Source organism: Eptesicus fuscus, chromosome 19 (genome assembly GCF_027574615.1).
Source record: "Eptesicus fuscus isolate TK198812 chromosome 19, DD_ASM_mEF_20220401, whole genome shotgun sequence".
NCBI lineage: Eukaryota > Metazoa > Chordata > Mammalia > Chiroptera > Vespertilionidae > Eptesicus > Eptesicus fuscus.
Window position 1 is genome coordinate 53,785,418 of NC_072491.1, and position 18,101 is coordinate 53,803,518.

The following is an 18,101-nucleotide window of genomic DNA, read 5'->3' on the forward strand; positions in this document are numbered from 1 at the left end:
CTACTTGTTACCGTCACCACCATCCCTCCACAGCCTCACTCCCATCGGAGCTGGAGTGCAGGTTGCTAAGGCGCGCAGGCGCCCCGCCGTGTCAGGCTGCGGCATGTGGTCCTGGCACGCGGTTCTTTGGCGTCCTGGACCTTCACTTAAGGGAAAACTTGTGGGCTGTGATTAGGGTACCAGGCCCATCTCTGAGTCCCCCGTCCCCACACAGGGAGATTCACTTACCTTATGACTAGCACTATGTCAACAGTAAATGACCACAATTTACAGACATGGTGCTTGCTTAGTCTGTACTCCACATGTCCTGACCACCAAGGGCCTGGCAGGGTGGGCTGCTGGCAGGTTCCTGAAAAGGCCAGAGGGGCAGGGAGGGCAGAGGGCAGGCGGGGCAGGAAGGGGCGGGGGAGGAGAGGGGTGGGCCGTGCAGGACAATCTTTAGTTGCTGTGGTTAATCCTCACCCCTGGATATTTTTCCCATTGATTTTTTTTTTCATCTTCATATTATTTTTTCAATTTTCTTTCTTTCTTTTTTAAAAATAAATCTTTATTGTTCAGATTATTACAGTTGTTCCTCTGTTTTCCCCCCATAGCTCCCCTCCACCCAGTTCCCACCCCACCCTCTGCCCTTACGCCCCCACTGTCCTCATCCATAGGTGTATGATTTTTGTCCAGTCTCTCCCTGCACCCCCACACCCCCTTCCCCCTGAAAATTATCAGTCTACTCCCTTTCTATGCCCCTGATTCTATTATATTCACCAATTTTTTCTTTTCATCAAATTTTTTATTTACTTGATTTTTAGATTCACTTGTTGATAGATATGTATTTGTTATTGATAATTTTTATCTTTATTTTTTTCTTCCTCTTCCTTTTCTTAAAGAATACCTTTCAGCATTTCATATAGTACTGGTTTGGCAGTGATGAACTCCTTTAGCTTTTTCTTATCTGTGAAGTTCTTTATCTGACCTTCAATTCTGAATGATAGCTTTGCTGCGTAGAGTAATCTTGGTTGTAGGTTCTTGCATATTCATCACTTTGAATATTTCTTGCCACTCCCTTCTGTCCTGCATAGTTTCTGTTGAGAAATCAGCTGACAGTCATATGGGTACTCCCTTGTAGGTAACTAATTGTTTTTCTATTGCTGCTTTAAAGATTTTCTCTTTGTCTTTTGCCCTTGGCATTTTAATTATGATGTGTCTTGGTGTGGATCTCTTTGGATTCCTTTTGTTTGGGGTTCTCTGTGCTTCCTAGACTTGTAAGTCTATTTCTTTCACCAGGTAGGGGAAGCTTTCTGTCATTATTTCTTTAAATAGGTTTTCAATATCTTGCTCTCTCTCTTCTTCTGGCACCCCCATAATTCTGATGTTGGTACACTTGAAGTTGTCCTTGAGGCTTCTTACACTATCTTCATATTTTTGGATTCTTTTTTCTTTTTGCTTTTCTGGTTGGGTGTTTTTCACTTCTTTGTATTTTGAATATTTGACTTGATTCTTGGATCCTCTAGTCTGCTGTTGGATCTCTGTATATTATTCTTTATTTCAGTCAGTGTATGCTTAATTTCTAGTTGGTCCTTTTTCATATCCTTGAGGGTCTCACTAAATTTCTCAGAGGTTTCTAGAAGATTCTTGAGAAACCTTATAACTGTGGTTTTGAACTCTATATCCAATAGTTTGCTTTCCTCCATTTCTTTCATTTGTGACCTGTTTCTTTGTCTCCACATTTTGGCTGCTTCCCTGTGTTGATAGAGTGGCTTTATGTGCTAGGTGTCCTATAGGGCCCAGTGGCTCAGCCTCCCTAATTACCTGAGGTAGACACTCTTGGTGCACCCCTTTGTGGACAGTGTGCACAGTCTTGTTGTAGTTAAGTCTTGATTGTTGTTGGTATCACTGGGAGGAATTGACCTCCAGGCCAATTGGCTGTGAGGATCAGTTGTGTCTACGATGGGAGAACTTCTGTGCTGGAGACACCCTTATGGGGCAAGACTTGCTTCAGTGGGGCTTTGGTGCTCACTGAGTCTGCCCCCTGAGTGTGTCTCTTATGGATGTGAAGAGTTGTAATCTGGATTGTCTCACTCTGACCACTGGGTACAGTGGCTCTTGGATCTCCAAGGAGGTGCAAAGTCAGCCACTGCCTGAGGCCATCCAGCAGGAGCTACAGAGACAACTGCAGATTCCTCCTCTTTGTTTGGGGTTTGGAGATGCCCAGATGAGGCCCAGCTGTGAAGCAATGCAAGCTGCTGTCCAGCTTTGGGCCTTCTTTTGGAAGCTCTGACCCAGCTGCAGTATGTTAGGTTTTAGATTGCAAAGGGTCAGGCCATTCATACGCAAAAGCCTCTGTGCCCAGCTTGGGTGGAGTTGTAAATTGGGTGGGGTGGGGTCTCAGGGAATCACCAGGGTAGAGCAAACAGCAATGGCTGACTGTCAGCCCTGCCCCGAAGAGGCCCCTGGGTCTCTATGTCCCGCGGCACCATGCAGGAACAATGATCGCTGCAAGCACCTCTGAGAGAAAGCCGCCCTTGTGTTCCAGCCTGATGCCAGACAGTCCAGTTTCTCCCCATATGAGTCTGGGTCCCCAGAGTCTCGCCCGGAACTGGAGTTCAGAGCAGTCAGGAGCTTGTGTCTCCCTCACGATTGAAAAAGACAACAGCGTACCCAGTTGCCAGCCCTTTCCACGCGAGTGCCTCCATACCTCCGCACTTTACTTCCGCTCCTCCTCCGAGTCTCAGTGTGCTTTTCTCTTCCCTTCTAGTTGTAGAATTTCCACTCAGCCAGCCTTCCCGTGGTTCTGGATGATGTCTGTTTTGTCTTTCAGTGTAGTTTTGAAGTGGTTGTGTGAGCCAGCAAGTTCAGGTGTTTACCTATGCTGCCATCTTGGTTTCTCCCTCCCAGTGATTTTTTGAGGGGAGGGAAAGGGGTGGAGACAGAGAGAGAACCATCAATGTCACATCCACTGTTTGCCTCCTGCACATGTCCCAAATGGGCTGGGGATCAGGCCTGCAACCAAGGTCCATGGCCTTGACTGGCATGAACCAGAGACCCTCCAGTCCGCAGGCTGATGTTCTGTCCACCGAGCAAACTGGCCGGGGCCGTGCCTCCAATCAGTGGCTGGCCTCCCGTAACTGCAGCGGTCCTGGCATGGGTCGCTTCTTTTCAACACCATAGTGCTGCCTCCAGGTGTACTTTGGAGCTTTAAAAAAATACTGTTTATCTATTTTTAAGTGCTTTTCCTCCTGTTCTTGACAAAACTTTAGATTGAAACCATCCCTCCCCCCAATCCCCCCCCCCCACATTTCCTCCTATTGGATGAGATTTACGGTGTTGAAATTATTTGGCAAAAACTAGTTATTTTCCTTGAGGCAAATTCCTTGAAATCAATCAGTAGGACCATGCTGGCCTTAAAATACCCCGTGTCCTACAGGGTGTTTCTTTGGTTGCGATAGGGTAGGGCCCGTGTGGGCCTGGGTCTGCAGTGGCCTCGGCACCTGTCGCTCACCTGGGGAAGGAGGCTGGAATGTCCCCTCCCCGCCCCGGAGGGTTCCCTGTCAGGCTCCTGGTCGGCTGCTCACGGGTTCTCTGTCACTTACCTGCGTTCGTTCTGAGGCTTCCATTTGTCTGCGGCAGCGACATTCTGAAAGGGGACCTTGGGTCCTTTCTGTGCACATCTCTGTCAGGGCGCACCTGCCTGCTGCACAGCCCCCCGAGTTATAGCGGAAAAAGCAGGGGCGAGGTTCTGAGTGTAACATTTTTGTAACACAGCAGTGCTGGGTTCAGGAACTACATCATTTATTCACTTAGGAAGGACACACAGACGGAATGGTTGTCTGAACCTCTGCCCGGAGCGCTGCGTGCTCTCACCGCCTGCTGCCCAGAGGAGAGGAAGACTAGCTACATGAACGTGGGCTCCAGGCCGAGCCAGCTTTGAGTACAACCCAATCTCCAGCTCTTAGAAGCTGTGTGATTTTTTGAAAAGCAAGTACTTAACCTATATAAGCCCTCTTTTTAGATCAATAATATGGCAATAACCTTTACTACAAAACATGATTTCCTAGGTGAGAAATAGTGTCGGGAAAGTGCTTGGCAAGGTATCATGGTTAATATTATTTACGAGACGTGATTAGTGCGAATATAATCCTCCTTAGAGTATATTCCTGAGAGAAACACTAAGTTGATGGGATGCAACATTTCCTTTGATTGAGTTACATATGGCAGATAGTTAGCAATAATCCACGAGTGGCTCACTGCTGCCGAGATAAGGTTGCCCAATTTCCTGATACTGACTGTGTGAAGCAGGCGGGGACCGCAGGCGGGTTCTCACAGGCCGCGGACAGGGAGCCGCGCAGCGGGCACGTTGCAGCTTCACCCATATTAGCGCCTCCTGAGAACCGACCCGACCCGAGGGGAAGAATGACTTGCCGTGACATGACCACAAAGTCGACAGCAGAAGGAAAGGCTTTGTGCCATGTCTGTGGCCCAGACCCGGGTCTCTGGTGCAGAGGATTGAAACGACCTCAGAATCTGCTGTGACTCCCATGAGGAGGAGTAGAAGGAGCGATCTCCATTTCACCAGCGAACACTTTAGATCCGGGAAACACCCAACACCTGTCCGCTCAGAACATCAACGAGTATTGGGAGATGGATCCCTGGACAAGATGAGACCTGACCACGTCCATCTTCCCTGCAATCCGTTTCTCCTGGCTTGCGGAGGAGCCTGGCTTTAGAATTCACCTAACTATGAGTATTATTTAGATTGCTTGTTTCATCTGACATTTACCTTCTTTTAATTAGATCACATGCCATCAGGAGGGAATATAGAAAACCACTCATGTAATGCCCTGTAGCCAAGTGCATCTTCTAAGCTGTTGATGGTAATTGTCATTCATGGATGGGAAACCTTTTTTAAGACATACTTTTATTGATTTCAGAAGGGAAGGGAGAGAGAAAAAGAGATAGAAACATCAACGATGAGAGAGAATTATTGATCAGCTACCCCTTCATGCCCTCACCAGGGTTCGAACCCACAACCTGGGCATGTGCCCTGACTGGAATCAAATCAGTGACCTCCTGGTGCATGGGTCGTTGCTCAACCACTGAGCCACACCAGCAGGGTAGCACCACTTATTGTACATATGGGGTTACCTGCCAGGCAGTGTGTCCATGCTGCCCCTGGTCCACAGCCCTAGATGAGAACTAGGGTACAATCAGACTTTACCCCCGAAGTCCTTACTTGACCTCTCCCGTCATCAGCAGCACCGGTCTGCGTCTCTGAGTTCGTCCTGTCTCACTGGCAATTCCACGAAGAAATTGGGCTCATCTTCACATTGATTTTTAATAAGGAAGCATACTTTATATTTAGTAGATGGCCTCCTTCACTCAGCATGGTTTCCATGCTGCTGCTAACATCATGCACTGTTTATTTTTATTGCCGTGTCATATCCTCTTATCTGAACATGCTACATGTTTTTATCAGGTCTATTGTTGATAGATATTGATTTTGTTCCTGATTTGGGTCTATTATGAAAAACACTGACATGAGCATTTTGCTTCCTAGTAAATGCCTTTTCCTGCACATATTTCGAGTGAGTCTACTTCTCAGAATGAAATTTCCAGGTCATAGTTTATGCATAAGTTTAGCATTGGCAAATACTGAAAAATGATTCTTCAAATTGCTATGTGCACATTTTCACTTTATCCATCAGCCTATAAGAATTCTCATTAATTCCAATCTTTACCAACTCTTGATATATTCTGCCTTTTTCTTTTCTGCAATTGGATGGATAGTGTTATCTCATTGTGGTTTCAATTTGCATTACCTTGAAGAATAACAAAAGTTAAGCAATCTTAAGTTATAATCATCTGGATATTGTCTCATTTGAATATTAGCTGGCCTGTATTTTTACTGATTTGTAGATTTTTTTTCATAAATTATATGCCAGTCAGGTGTATGTATTACAAATATTCTATCCTCCTTTTTGCCTTGAAATTTCTCTAATGTTTTCATTAGATGAGAAGTTAATTTAATTTTAATGCAACCCAACTCATCATTTCCCCTCATATATTGTGTTTTGTGCTCTTTCAAGGAAGTTAATGAAGATACTTTCTTACATTACCTTTTAGACATTTTCCTCTACTGAGTTACCTTTTCTCTTTAGTTCTATAATATACTTTTACTTTTTAGTATATGTCTTGAATTCTTGGTAATTATGTTTCATATATTGCTTGTATTTCATTGTCTCCTTTTTTTCATGGAACTATAATTCTATGTGTGCTAAACATTTTCTTTTTTTTCCCTAACCTATTTTATTCCCATTCTTCAAGCTCAGCCTTTTCTTTGGAGTCACCTGAATTCATGGTCCTTTGTGTCTAATCTTGTCAATCCACCTATCAAGTCCTCCATTTATGCTATTTTATTGTTAATGCTATAATTAGCTTTTGATTTTTATTAGCAGACTAGTGGCCCAGTGCACAAATTCGTGCACATTCAAAGGAAATTAATTAGAAGGAATATTTTAATATTGCTAATCACCCTTTCTCTATAATAGAAGTGTCAACCAAATTCTGATCGACAATGACAGATCAAAACACATGTGTGATTGGCGCCAGCGAGAGCTTTATATGTATCATGCATGCACGAGTCAACTTAGCCTTTTATAGATATAGAATAAACTTGTTTAATCTGCTTTCTGATTTAGCTGAACATTTTCCAGCCCAGTGAAGCACCCCAACTTCCCTTTCAGATAATTGTCAGCAACACAGCAGTAAATATCAACACAAAGCAGATTATTATTGTAGATCACGCAGGGAGAACAAAGGGTAAAATATTTAACTGCAGCAGTGTTTGACTATATTCTGCACAGTGAGAAAACCTGAAGTCATTTTCAAGGTCCACCATTTCTTACTTCTTTTCAGTCGGGTCAAGTTTCTAAGGTTTCTAAATCTCCATTTTCTGGCTAATGAAAAGAAAATAGGATTCCACTGAGTCTCCTATCTACCTATTTGAGGATCAAATGAGATGAGGCGTGGGAAAACACTTCACAGACATTTGGTTAAAGTGTAAAATGTTTGCACCTGGCTATATAGCAAGTCAGGCGTGTTCCTGGGCTGAAGAAACTGCAAGGAGGCTAGTCGTCACTAGGGAGAGGAAGCCGGGCGTTGCTATGTGATGTCATTACTCAGGTGGTGGGACACTTAGCATATTAGCCTTTTATGTATATAGATATTAACTATTTACTAAAATGTCTACCCTAAGGCATGTTTTCATAGACCTGTGAATCATAGTTCTTATAAAGTCCTTATGTTATAACCGTAACATCTAGATGACGTTTGAATCTCTGTACTTTTTCGTTTTATTTTTATTTCCTCTGTTGTGTGGGAATCGATCTCATGTTCTGACATCTGGTAATTTATGATTGAACCCTAACCATTGTGTCAAAATATGGCAGGTCATTCCCATGTCTGAGTGATGCCGCCTCCTCCAGAGGTGGTTTACCGTGTGTGTTTCTGACTCAGGCCTGAGCCCGGTACTGGGACTGCGCACGCTTTAAGCTGGTAAAACCCGGTGCCTTTGGGGGCTGGCCTGGCTCAGCTGGGCCTTCCATCTTGAGTGCAGCCTTCAGGTTCTGCCATGCTAACCAGACCCCTGGCCGGGCCCTGCCCACCTCCCGCCGGGCCTGCCCGCCCTGGGACCCCAGAAGGTCTCAGTCTCTCCATCCTCACAGGCCCTCCTCCGCTCCCTCAGCCACCAGCGCCGCGCTGCGCAGGGATCAGCAGAGGCCGGGAGGGAAGAGAATGGCACCGGGTCGGTCCCTGCAGCGCTTCCCTTTCGGTCCTTGATCTCGTTTCCTCCACTGTGGTTTTCCTGGTAACTCCCGAACCTCCGAGGGGCTGAGTGCCTTTTCCAGCTCCTCCAGCGCTGCCTTCGGTCCAGCTGGCCTGACGCCGGCTGGTCCATCACCGCCCGAACCGAGTCCAGTGCGCAGTCCCTCAGCGGCGAGGAGTGACAGCTCACCGGCGCGGCTTCCTTCCTGACGGCGTGGGGCACTGTTTCTACTTTCCTCCCAGGACGGGCTGCAGGCAGCATCGTCCTTGCTCAGAAGCATCTTCCCGGTTTGTTCCCACGTGACCAGGACCTTCCGTGCTCACCCAACACGCGGCAGGCCGGCTCGCTCCTGGCTCCATGGAGATGCTCGGTACCTGCCCCAGGACAGCGCCTTCGGCTCCGGTCCTCTCCCTCACACCCACCAGGGTTTCCGTGTCTCACTCCAAGCTCTAGTCTCCCCAGCGCGGGAACACACAGGCAGCTAAGGTCAGACGGCCTCAGTGCCCTCATTTCTGACCTGCAGTTGAAGCTGAACATGTTTACTGAGCGAGTAAGTAACGGAACTCCTCACAGCTCCCCGCTGCCTTGTAGCTCACTGAGAACGCCCGTCTCTCCCGAGAAAGGAGGCGGTGAGGGTGAGCACAGGGAAGGGGCATGAGAGGGGCCCGAGCCCAGGGCCCGAGCCCAGGGCCCGAGGCCAGCACCGCCCTCCTGACCTGATTTAATTCTTGGGCCCGGGTTCGAGGTCTGCTGTCTGCTCTGCAGGTCCTTCTCGGGCGTTCATCGTTTGTGCTTTAGTTGGTTTGAATGAGCGCTAATCATTACAATCAAGTGAGGTGAGTTATAAGCTACTCCGCCGCTTTTTAAATTCTGTTATTCCGAGAAGCTTGCATGCATTTTTGAGATATGGAGTTATAGACTATATGAGATTGGTACGTAGTTTTACTGATGTCATGCAGAGTGTTTTGAAATCTTTATCTCAAAAATGTTAGTGGACGCTTCATATAGTCCAATATTGAAAAAGGAGAGAACAGGGAGATTACAGAGCCTGCGGAGGAAGAATGGACAGGACAGCATGCTACCTGAGTGGGTCGGCATGGAGTACCATGACCCCACTTTTACTAAGTATTCATATTTATAAACAGGTTGTTTAGAATGCTTATGGCGCTGGTAAGAAGGAGCTAAGTAAAAGGATAGCGTTATTTATTGTTAAAAGATGCAAGTTACTCAGGGATGGTCAGCAAGGACTCGGGTTCTTTCTGTCTGTCCTCACAGGTGCCCGGGGCGTTGGCTCGAGTCCTCAGCCCCGTCTCTTTATGCATCCGCGATGCTGCTGTGGACCCGGGGTGAAGCTCAGCCTCGTCCAAAACACAGGGCAGTTGCCCTTCCTGGGTTGCTTTTAAGATCTGAAAGCTAGATTTTCCCCAAACTCCCCGTCTCCTCACACTTCCTCTTAAATCCCATTGGTAAAGTTTCTGGTGCATTCTATGGAGCAAGCAGACAGGATATCCCCTCTATCCGCAAATGTGCCATTTGGATGATAAACTATGGTTATTTTAGGTTTGGTCACAGGCTTATGCCTTAGGAACATAGAGATCTGAAACAAAAACACCCAAACACCTGGTGTTTGTAGCCTCTGTATGAAACGTGAGTCTGGCCAGGGATAAGGACATGGCTTTGGGGTAACCAATAATGTCTGCCACATGTTAAGTATTAAACAATTTCCAGTTTCTGATTATGAAGTTAGACATTATGCAAAGTAGATTAAGTGATTATACTAAAATTCTCTGTGATGATTTAGGTGTCTTTGAATATGAATTTAGGAAGAAGTATCAATGAATCAATTTTATAATTAATGGAAATTCAAATTCATCTTCTATATCAAAATATTTATAAAAAGAAGACTAGCAACCTAGCAACTTCTCTACTTTTTGCCTATTTTTATTACTTTGTTATTATTTATTTATTTATTATTTTTAATATATATATATTTTTTATTTCAGAGAGGAAGAGAGAGGGAGAGAGATAGAAACATCAATGATAAGAGGGAATCATTGATTGGCTTCCTCCTGCACGCCCCCTACTGGGGATCAAGCCCGAAACTCATGCATGTGGCTTGACCAGAATCAAACCCAGGACCCTTCAGTCCACAGGCTGATGCTCTATCCACTGAGCCACACTGGCTAGGGCTATTTTTAAAATCTTTATTGTTGAAAGTATTACATAAGTCCCCCTTTCCCCCCTCATTGACCTCTTCCAGCCCACTCCCATCCCCCCACCAGACCATCACCACCCCACTGTCTGTGTCCACGGGTGATGCACATATGCATACAAGTTCATTGGTTGATTTCTTCCCACCCACCCTCCCTGCCTTTCCTCTGAGGTTCAACGTCTGTTCATGCTTCTATGTCTCTGGGACTATTTTGTTAGTCTATGTTGTTCATTAGATTCCACAAATGAGTGAGATCATGTGATATCCATCTTTCTCTAACTGGCTTATTTAGCTTAGCATAATACTCTCCAGGTCCATCTACCCATATGCTGTTGCAAATGGTAAGAGTTCTTTCTTTTTTATTGCCTTGTAGTATTGATAAGATTCTGAATATTTTCTTTGGCTTTCCTCTAGAATTAGATCCAGTGACCCAGCAACTTATGCTCCAAACAGCTAAACCAACTTTTGGTCATCTCACAGATGTAAGTAAAATGTTCAAATTATAATAAGTATCACATTCATGGCAATTAAATGCAAGCTTCTATTATATTTTAACTTTATTAGCAACACAGTAATATATATTATCCACTCTCTAGAATATAGTTGAATAGGATACTTGTAAAAAAGTTCATACAAAGGCCCTAGCCAGTTTGGCTCAGTGGATAGGGTGGCCTGCAGACCAAAGGGTCCCAGGTTTTATTCCAGTTAAGGGCACGTCTTTCAGTTGCAGGCTCCTTCCCAGCCTGGGCCCTGTTCAGGGCACATGAAGGAGGCTAACCAATTGATGTGTTTCTCTCACATCAGTGTTTCTCTCTGTCTTTCTCTCTCTTCTGCTCTCTCTAAAAATCAATGGAAAAATATCTTCTGGTGAGGATTAAACAAAAAAGAAAGAAAGAAAAGTTCTTACAATGATCCACCTTCCTACATCTGTGTTTTCATGTTACTTATAGCAATGTTTTTGGCAACATGGAGATTTGTGACAGACTACAAAAACTTTCATAGCCCGTCACAACACAAGTATACATGTGATCAGCCTTACATAGAAGAGTTCCATCTAGGTTTTCCTTCTAGGACTTCTATAGTTTTAGATCTTATGTTTTGGTCTTTAATCCATTTTGAGTTGATTTTTGTGTATGGTGTGGGTAAGAGTTCAATTTCATTCTTTTGCATGCTGGCAATAAGTGCAACATGGTGGAACCCTGAAGACCTTACACTAGATAAAATAAGCTAGTCATATAAAGACAAATAGTGCATGACCCCACTTATATGCGGTGTAGGAACTAAGCTCATGGAAGAAAAGATAGAACTGTGTTGCCAGGGGCTGGAGGAGAGGAAATGGTAAAATCTCAGCGAGGAAGATGAACGTGTTCCAGAGGTCTGCTGTGCCGCCTCGTGTCTGTGGATAACGGCACGGTATTGTACACAGAAATCTGGTACGAGGGTTAAGTGTTTTTACCACAAAAATACATTTTTAAGAACAGTATAAACATTTAAATATGTATTTAAAAGCTGTGAATCACTTTTTAGTTTTAGCATGTCCTTTTTATGTTAATATTTCTCATAGTTGCAATAAATATACCTTATGCCAATTCCAATAAGACTTATATTCATATCATGCTCTAGAATGCATAGAGGAGGAGCATCATGAATGAGACCATGTTAGAATATTAGTGACTTCATGCTAGAACAGTGAACGACTTGAACAAGAAATGTGAAGAAAATCTTGAACAAGTTTACGGTAGAATAAAGAACATGAAGAAAGTTCAAATCACCTTAATCAATAAAGAAATTAAAAAAAAAAGAAAGTTCAAATCATTCACATTCCAGAAGATCCGGGGAAGAACAGATGGCCCGGCGGGATGACTCTACATGGGAAAGGAAGGCAGGGCCGCGTGCCTGGGGTGGGCGTTTGTAAAGGTGGCGCCGTGATGTGTGATATGACCAAGTCCAAGGAAAGAGGAAATGGGCTGAAACCGGTTTGGCTCAGTGGATAGAGTGTTGGCCTGCGGACTGGAAGGTCCCAGGTTCGATTCTGGTCAAGGTTGCGGGCACATCCCCAGTAGGCGGTGTGCAGGAGGCAGCTGGTCGATGTTTCTCTCTCATCGACGTTTCTAGCTCTCTATCCCTCTCCCTTCCTCTCTGTCAAAAAAAAAAAGGAAATGGGCTGGCAGTTTACCCAATCCGGTCTTTTAGGCCCAGAACCCTGAAGGGGGTTTTAAAGACTGAGGTGTTGGTGGAGCGGTGCTGCTGCCAGCCCTCCCGCGTCCCCCACAGACGCTCAGTGAGATCCACAGGGGCCACGCTCAGGCTCTGCTTTCTCGTGGTGGAGCCTGAGCTCCGCTGAGGCCCTCGTTCAGAGTACCGCGTGGCCGGGCAAGTCCCCACGGGACAACATCTGGGCTGTGTTTGGAGAGCTCACCTGGGATTTGGGCAGGAGGGCAGGTCTCAGCCCGAAGGGGTGGATCCTCCTGAGGAGCGCGAGGCCGGAGCCTTTCCTCGCTGCGGGAGCCCCAGGACAGGAACCCAGGCGGCTGCAGGCGTGTGGCTTCGTGGAAGAGGGGCGCTTTGAGACCGGCGTTGGCCACGTGCACATTTAATATGAGCGCCTCCCGCGGGGGCTCCCTGCAGTGAGTGAGGGGACGCCGGTGATGGATAAGGGAGTGAGACACAACAGGAAGCCACTTTCTTAAGCTCCTGAAAGCTTGCTGCCAGGATGGTAACGAGATGTCCGTGGCGGCTGTCAGGCGAGGTGAAGTCCCTGGAGAAAGGGCTCTGTGGGTGACGGGTCCTCAATCCAGCATTAGACTGAGTCGCTGGGGGCAAAAGCTGCACGGAGACAGAAAGGTGAGGGGTGGAACGCCAGTGACAGGAGCAGAGGCTTTGGTCTGTGGTTAGAATACGCGCTGGAGAGAGCAGGTGTGAAGCGGAGAAATGGGAGAGATGAGGAACTCTCTCACAGGCCAGTGCTGCCATCACCTGAGGTGGCCGCGTCTCGTTGCTGGTGGTGTATTATAGAGAGGAGAGGAACTGAGATTAAGACACCGATTCTGATCTTAAGTCAAAAAGACAGGTAATAAGAAACTCCTACACGCACCTTAAAATTGGAGACTTTGTAAGCAGACTTCTGACAGGAGAGCAATGTGCACACCGGCCGGGAACGCCCTGAGTTCATTAAAGACCAGTTTCCTCCGGGTCTCGCTCTCAGCAGAGCTGATTCCGGAGGAAGAAGGTGAGAGTCATGAAGCCGCCCTCAGGGGCGAATCGGAACAGGGGGTTTGAAGCACCAACTGTCCGTTCTGAGTGGCCCACCTGTGAATTGCTAACCGGAGCTCGGCCGCCTGAGGCTGTGATGGGCACAGGACACCGGCCCCAAACTCGCCTGGGCACTGAGCTGCCCACTCCTTTAATTCTGGCCTGGTGGTCCTCCCACAGAGCTCACGGGACCCCTGAGCCGTGAAGGAGCAGACCGGAAGTGAAACAGACTTCCCAAGTCTGTGGGAAGTAGAAACACGAAGCCGTTCATCATTCATCGGGTTGTTAAGGACCGGCACTCTGCTCCGTCTTAGAGAGTCCCGCTCCGGGCCGGAGGGGCTCCAGTCGGGCAGCGATGCCCGGGGCTGTGGAGGAGCCGGAAAGATCTCCTGGAGGTGGCGCTGGCCCGGGAGGCCGGTGGGAGGGAGGTCAGCGCTGGCTCCTGTGTTCACCTCGGAACCTCCTCGGAAGCAGTAATGATGGCGCGTCCCGTGACCTCGGGATGCAGGGCCTGAGCTCTGCTGACACGCGTGTAACGTTGCCCGACTCGACTGGGCGGGATGACCAGAGTCCAGAGAAGAGGCTTCCTCACAGCTAAGTCGTCGGACGGGTCGGGGGCACCAGCCCAAAGGGGCCATGGAGGAGGCACCTGTGTCCGTGGTGGAGAGGAGTAAAGCCAGCTGTCGGTGGACCCTGCGCTTGGCAAGGAAACCTGGTGTTACACAACCTTTACAGAACTATGGCTTTTAGGGGGATGGAGATAATTTTGTTTAGAAAACATATGAATGGGCAAGAGGAAGTGCAGGGAAGGGCTGGAATAGCCACCAGCGGGTGCAGAGGTCAGGATGCGTGTCTGGGGGACCCGATCCTAACGGGGACGTGAAGTTTCTGAGGAACAGACATTTAACAGGCAGTGCAGAAAGCACACGGGCCAAGGAGGAAATCCCAGGTGGGAAGGGTGGCCGCAGAGAGACAGAAGCAAACACATTTCTAATTAGACTTTGAGCTGTTCGCAAGGCAGCTTCAAGCCCACCTTGTGTTTTCCTTTAAAGTCTTCGCTTCCTCACTAACGCCTTGGAGGAGCTCTGTCTCTGCTGAGTGGAAGCAGGTGCCGAATCCCGCTCCCGGGGGGGCGAGAGCAGGGTGCCCACAAAGGCAGACACGTGTGAGCCATGTAAACAAATACCCACTCAACCGCCAATGCAAGTACTCATTTTAATCCTGATTTTGTCACGATGTTGTTACTGCCACTGCTTCAAATAGAGGCTTCTTTTCCTCTACTTTGCACAAGATAACATTATTTTGTTAACCAATTGTGGAAGAATGTTCTAGTATATCTGAATATAACACTTGCATCATTTAAGTTTATTCACACGAATCAGCATTTTCCACAGACGTGGAATTATTTTGACTAGTTTATAAAAACTAGGAGGTTTAGACACAGCTCAGTAGTCCTTTCATGATTATTGGAATTTTTAAAAAATATATTTTTATTGATCTCAGAGAGAAAGGAAGAGTGAGAGAGAAAGAGAGACATCAATGGTGAGAGAGAATCATTGATCAGCTGCCTCCTGCAAGCACCACACTACGGATCGAGCATGTAACCCTGGCATGTGCTCTGATCGGGAATCAAACCATGACCTCCAGGTTCATAGGTCGATGCTTAACCACTGAGCCAGGTCGGCCGGGCCATGATTATTAGAATTTTAAACAAAGCTAAACTCTTGAGCATGATGCCTCAAAGGACCAACTTCTGAGTTCACCTTGTACCTCCTTCCCGCTTACCTGCTCATATCCTGTACCAGTCCGCCATAGCTGACTACAAATGTGTTCTAGTCATGTATTCTTTATGTTTCAATACAGGTCCACTGTCTATCCCCACACCGTGCAACAATGGCTTAATTTTTGACGATTACACATAAATTTTTATTTGTTTGTAGAATAAATCCTCCTAGTTTGTTCATCACAATTGCTTTGTCAATTATCCTTCTCTTTGAATTTCCATTTAAATTTTACAATAAAGTTAAGTCATCAATATCCACAAAATAACCTCCTGGAACTTTAAGGTGTTCTATTTGTGTTTTATTTTCAGCAGTTTTATTTTAATGTGCCTACCTTTGGTTTTGGTTTTATTTCTATTTATTCTGTTTAGGTTTTAGAGCTTTTTGAACCTATGGGTTTATATCTTTTATTAGTTGTAGAAAATTCTCAGCCAGGATTTTTCCAAATGATTCTGGCCCATTCTTTTTCCTTCTTATCTCAGACTCCTTTAAATATCTGAGAAATGTTCACACTATGTGTCCTTTCTCTTGCAGCTCCTTCATCATGTTGATAATTAGGTCCCCCCTTACTACTTTGTGGAGAGTTATCATAAATAGATATTGAATTCTGTCAAATGCTTTTTCTGCAGCGATTCAGATGACCCTATGGTTTTTATCCCTCATTTTGTTAATGTGGTGTATCAAATTGACTGATTTGCAGAGGTTGAACCATCCTTGAAAACCTGAAATAAATTTTGCTAGATTATGGTGTGTGATCTTTGAATGTATTGTTGAATTTGTTTTGCTAATATTTTGTGGAGGATTTGTGCATTTATGTTCCTCAGGGATATTGGCCTGTAATTTTCTTTTTGTGGCCTCCTTGTGGGTTTTGTTATCAGGGCCTTGTAAAATATGTTTGGAAGTGTTTCCTCCTCTTCTATTTTTTTTTTTTTTGAAATGTTTGAAAATTATTGGCATTAATTACTTAAAATGCCATTAATTAATTAAAAGTAATGGCTTTAATATATAGTAGAATTCACCAGTGAAGCCATCCAGTCCTGGAATTTTGTTCATTGGGAGGTTTTTGATTACTTATCTTCTTACTAGTAATTGATCAAATCAATTTTTTATTTCATTGTGATTCAATCTTACTAGGTTGTACATTTCTAGAAATGTATCCATTTCTTCTAGGCTGTCAGATTTGTTGGTTTAATATCATCCATAGTAGTCTTTTATAATCCTGTATTTCTGAAATATCAATTGTAAAATCTCTTATTTTTTACTTACCGGTATTTGAGTTTCCTCTTTTTTTTTTTCTTGATGATTCTAGCTGAAGGTTTGCTAATTTTGCTTATCTTTTCAAAGAACCAGCTTTTAGTTTTATAGATCTTTTCTATTGTCTTTTCTGTCTCTATTTCATTTATTACAATCTCTGATTTTTGTTATTTCTCTCCTTCTACTCTTCTTTCCTAATTTCTTGATGTGTAAAAGTGTAAAGTTAGGTTGCTTATTTGAGATTTTTCTTGTTTATTATGTAGGCTTTAAGTGGCATCCATTTCAAAACACTTTTTTAACTTTGTTCTTTGGTCTTGAAATAAAAGCCAAATTACTTTTTAACCCTTTGCACTCGCTTGCTTTTTTCTCGATTCCTTTATTCTACTCGGGACTTAATTTTTTAAATACTCCAGATTTTACAAAGCACGGCGGTAGAATAAAAAACTGGAGTTTCTTTTCATACAAACTTATTTATTTGGATTTTTTTACATTTCAAATTATTGATACATTCAATACAATTCGACATACGAGCTGCTACCGATGCTAACCATGTCGAGTCACACTCGACATCTGAGTGCAAAAGGTTAAATGCCCTATCCCAATCTAGGTTGTCCATTCAGGTATGTGTGTTCCTCACCAATGCCGTTACCTTTCAATGATGAGACACTGTTTTAGTTCTACTCACACCTCAAGCAGTTAGTTTCATATCAAACAAGAAAAAATAAAGTAATAATATTATAAAAAGCTATCAGAAAGGGTAACGTAGAACTCGTTGTCACTTATTCTACCTAACGTGAAAGCCAGCGATTGAGGATGTCTGAAACAGTTATTTTGGTTAGCACTTTGCTCTGATCTGTAACTTTACAAACTGTCTTTTAGGTGAGAAAATGGGGCCAAAAATAATCAATTAAAAATGTTTGAAAGTGGAATTGGATCCTCTTTCTTCTCTGTGTCCACATGTCCACGAGCTCTTGTGTATGCACACAGGACAGTGCTGATGTGAAGTGAAGCATGAAGCCTACCGCCCAGACCCACGGCAGCACCAGCCCTGCTTATGTGATAGTCGTGTGCATCTGATTGTGTTCTGGTCCTAGCACAGCGTGCTTTGAGGATGTTATGACTAGAAATGTCAGAACACTCTGACTGTATTTAAATGTAAAAATGTAGGTGTGGATGTAATTTCTAATATTCTTTTCAGCAAGACACATGGGGAATTCTGGCTCTAGTCCCTGGAATAGACCTTTTTCTGAATGAATATGTTCTTTTTATTTCAAGGACGCTGTGAGCCGTTCAATGAGTCACTGACCCTCCCTTGTGTTGACTATTAGAAAGCTTTGGGCTAAATTTGTGTCCATCGATAGCAGGTGGGCAGGAACTTTGGGGATGCGTGAACCGTACTCACCTTTCGTCTACTCATCTCTTTTTCCTACCCTCATTTCCGCTCTTGAGCAATTTCCACTCAGTCTTGATTTCTTTATTTTGTAGGTTGTATATATTTTTATAAGGAAATCATTTTAAGATACATCAGAGAAACAAAATAAACTGAGTTCAGATTAATCATTATCACCTAGTGGCAACCACATGATCTAAATCATTTTACCTTGAATCAATATTATCAGAGTGATAAAATTTTGTGAATATATATTATATATACTACTGTATTATTTTATTCATAGTTCAAATAAAAATATACTAAAGCAATATGTAAAAATAGCCAGGAAAATATAATTACTAGGAAATTTTACGGTGAATTTTTATTTTATTCATATTCTGGATGAATCAATAT

General features: G+C 44.6%; 1 protein-coding gene across 5 annotated transcripts in view; it reads left to right on the plus strand.

Annotated features, from left to right (window-relative positions):
* Window positions 1-18,101, plus strand: part of CNBD1 (cyclic nucleotide binding domain containing 1) — a 222,372-nt gene that overhangs the window by 178,199 nt on the left and 26,072 nt on the right. For 4 of the 5 annotated variants that reach the window (XR_008554555.1, XM_028137827.2, XM_028137830.2 and 1 more), the window contains one exon: window positions 10,443-10,510. Coding sequence is in view for 4 of the 5 variants with exons in the window: in XM_028137827.2 (XP_027993628.2) it covers window positions 10,443-10,510 (68 nt within the window). In the remaining variant the exon portion in view is untranslated. Of the gene's footprint in view, window positions 1-3,795; window positions 3,935-10,442; window positions 10,511-18,101 lie in introns of those variants that run through there. The other variant, XM_028137829.2, reaches the window with a different exon arrangement.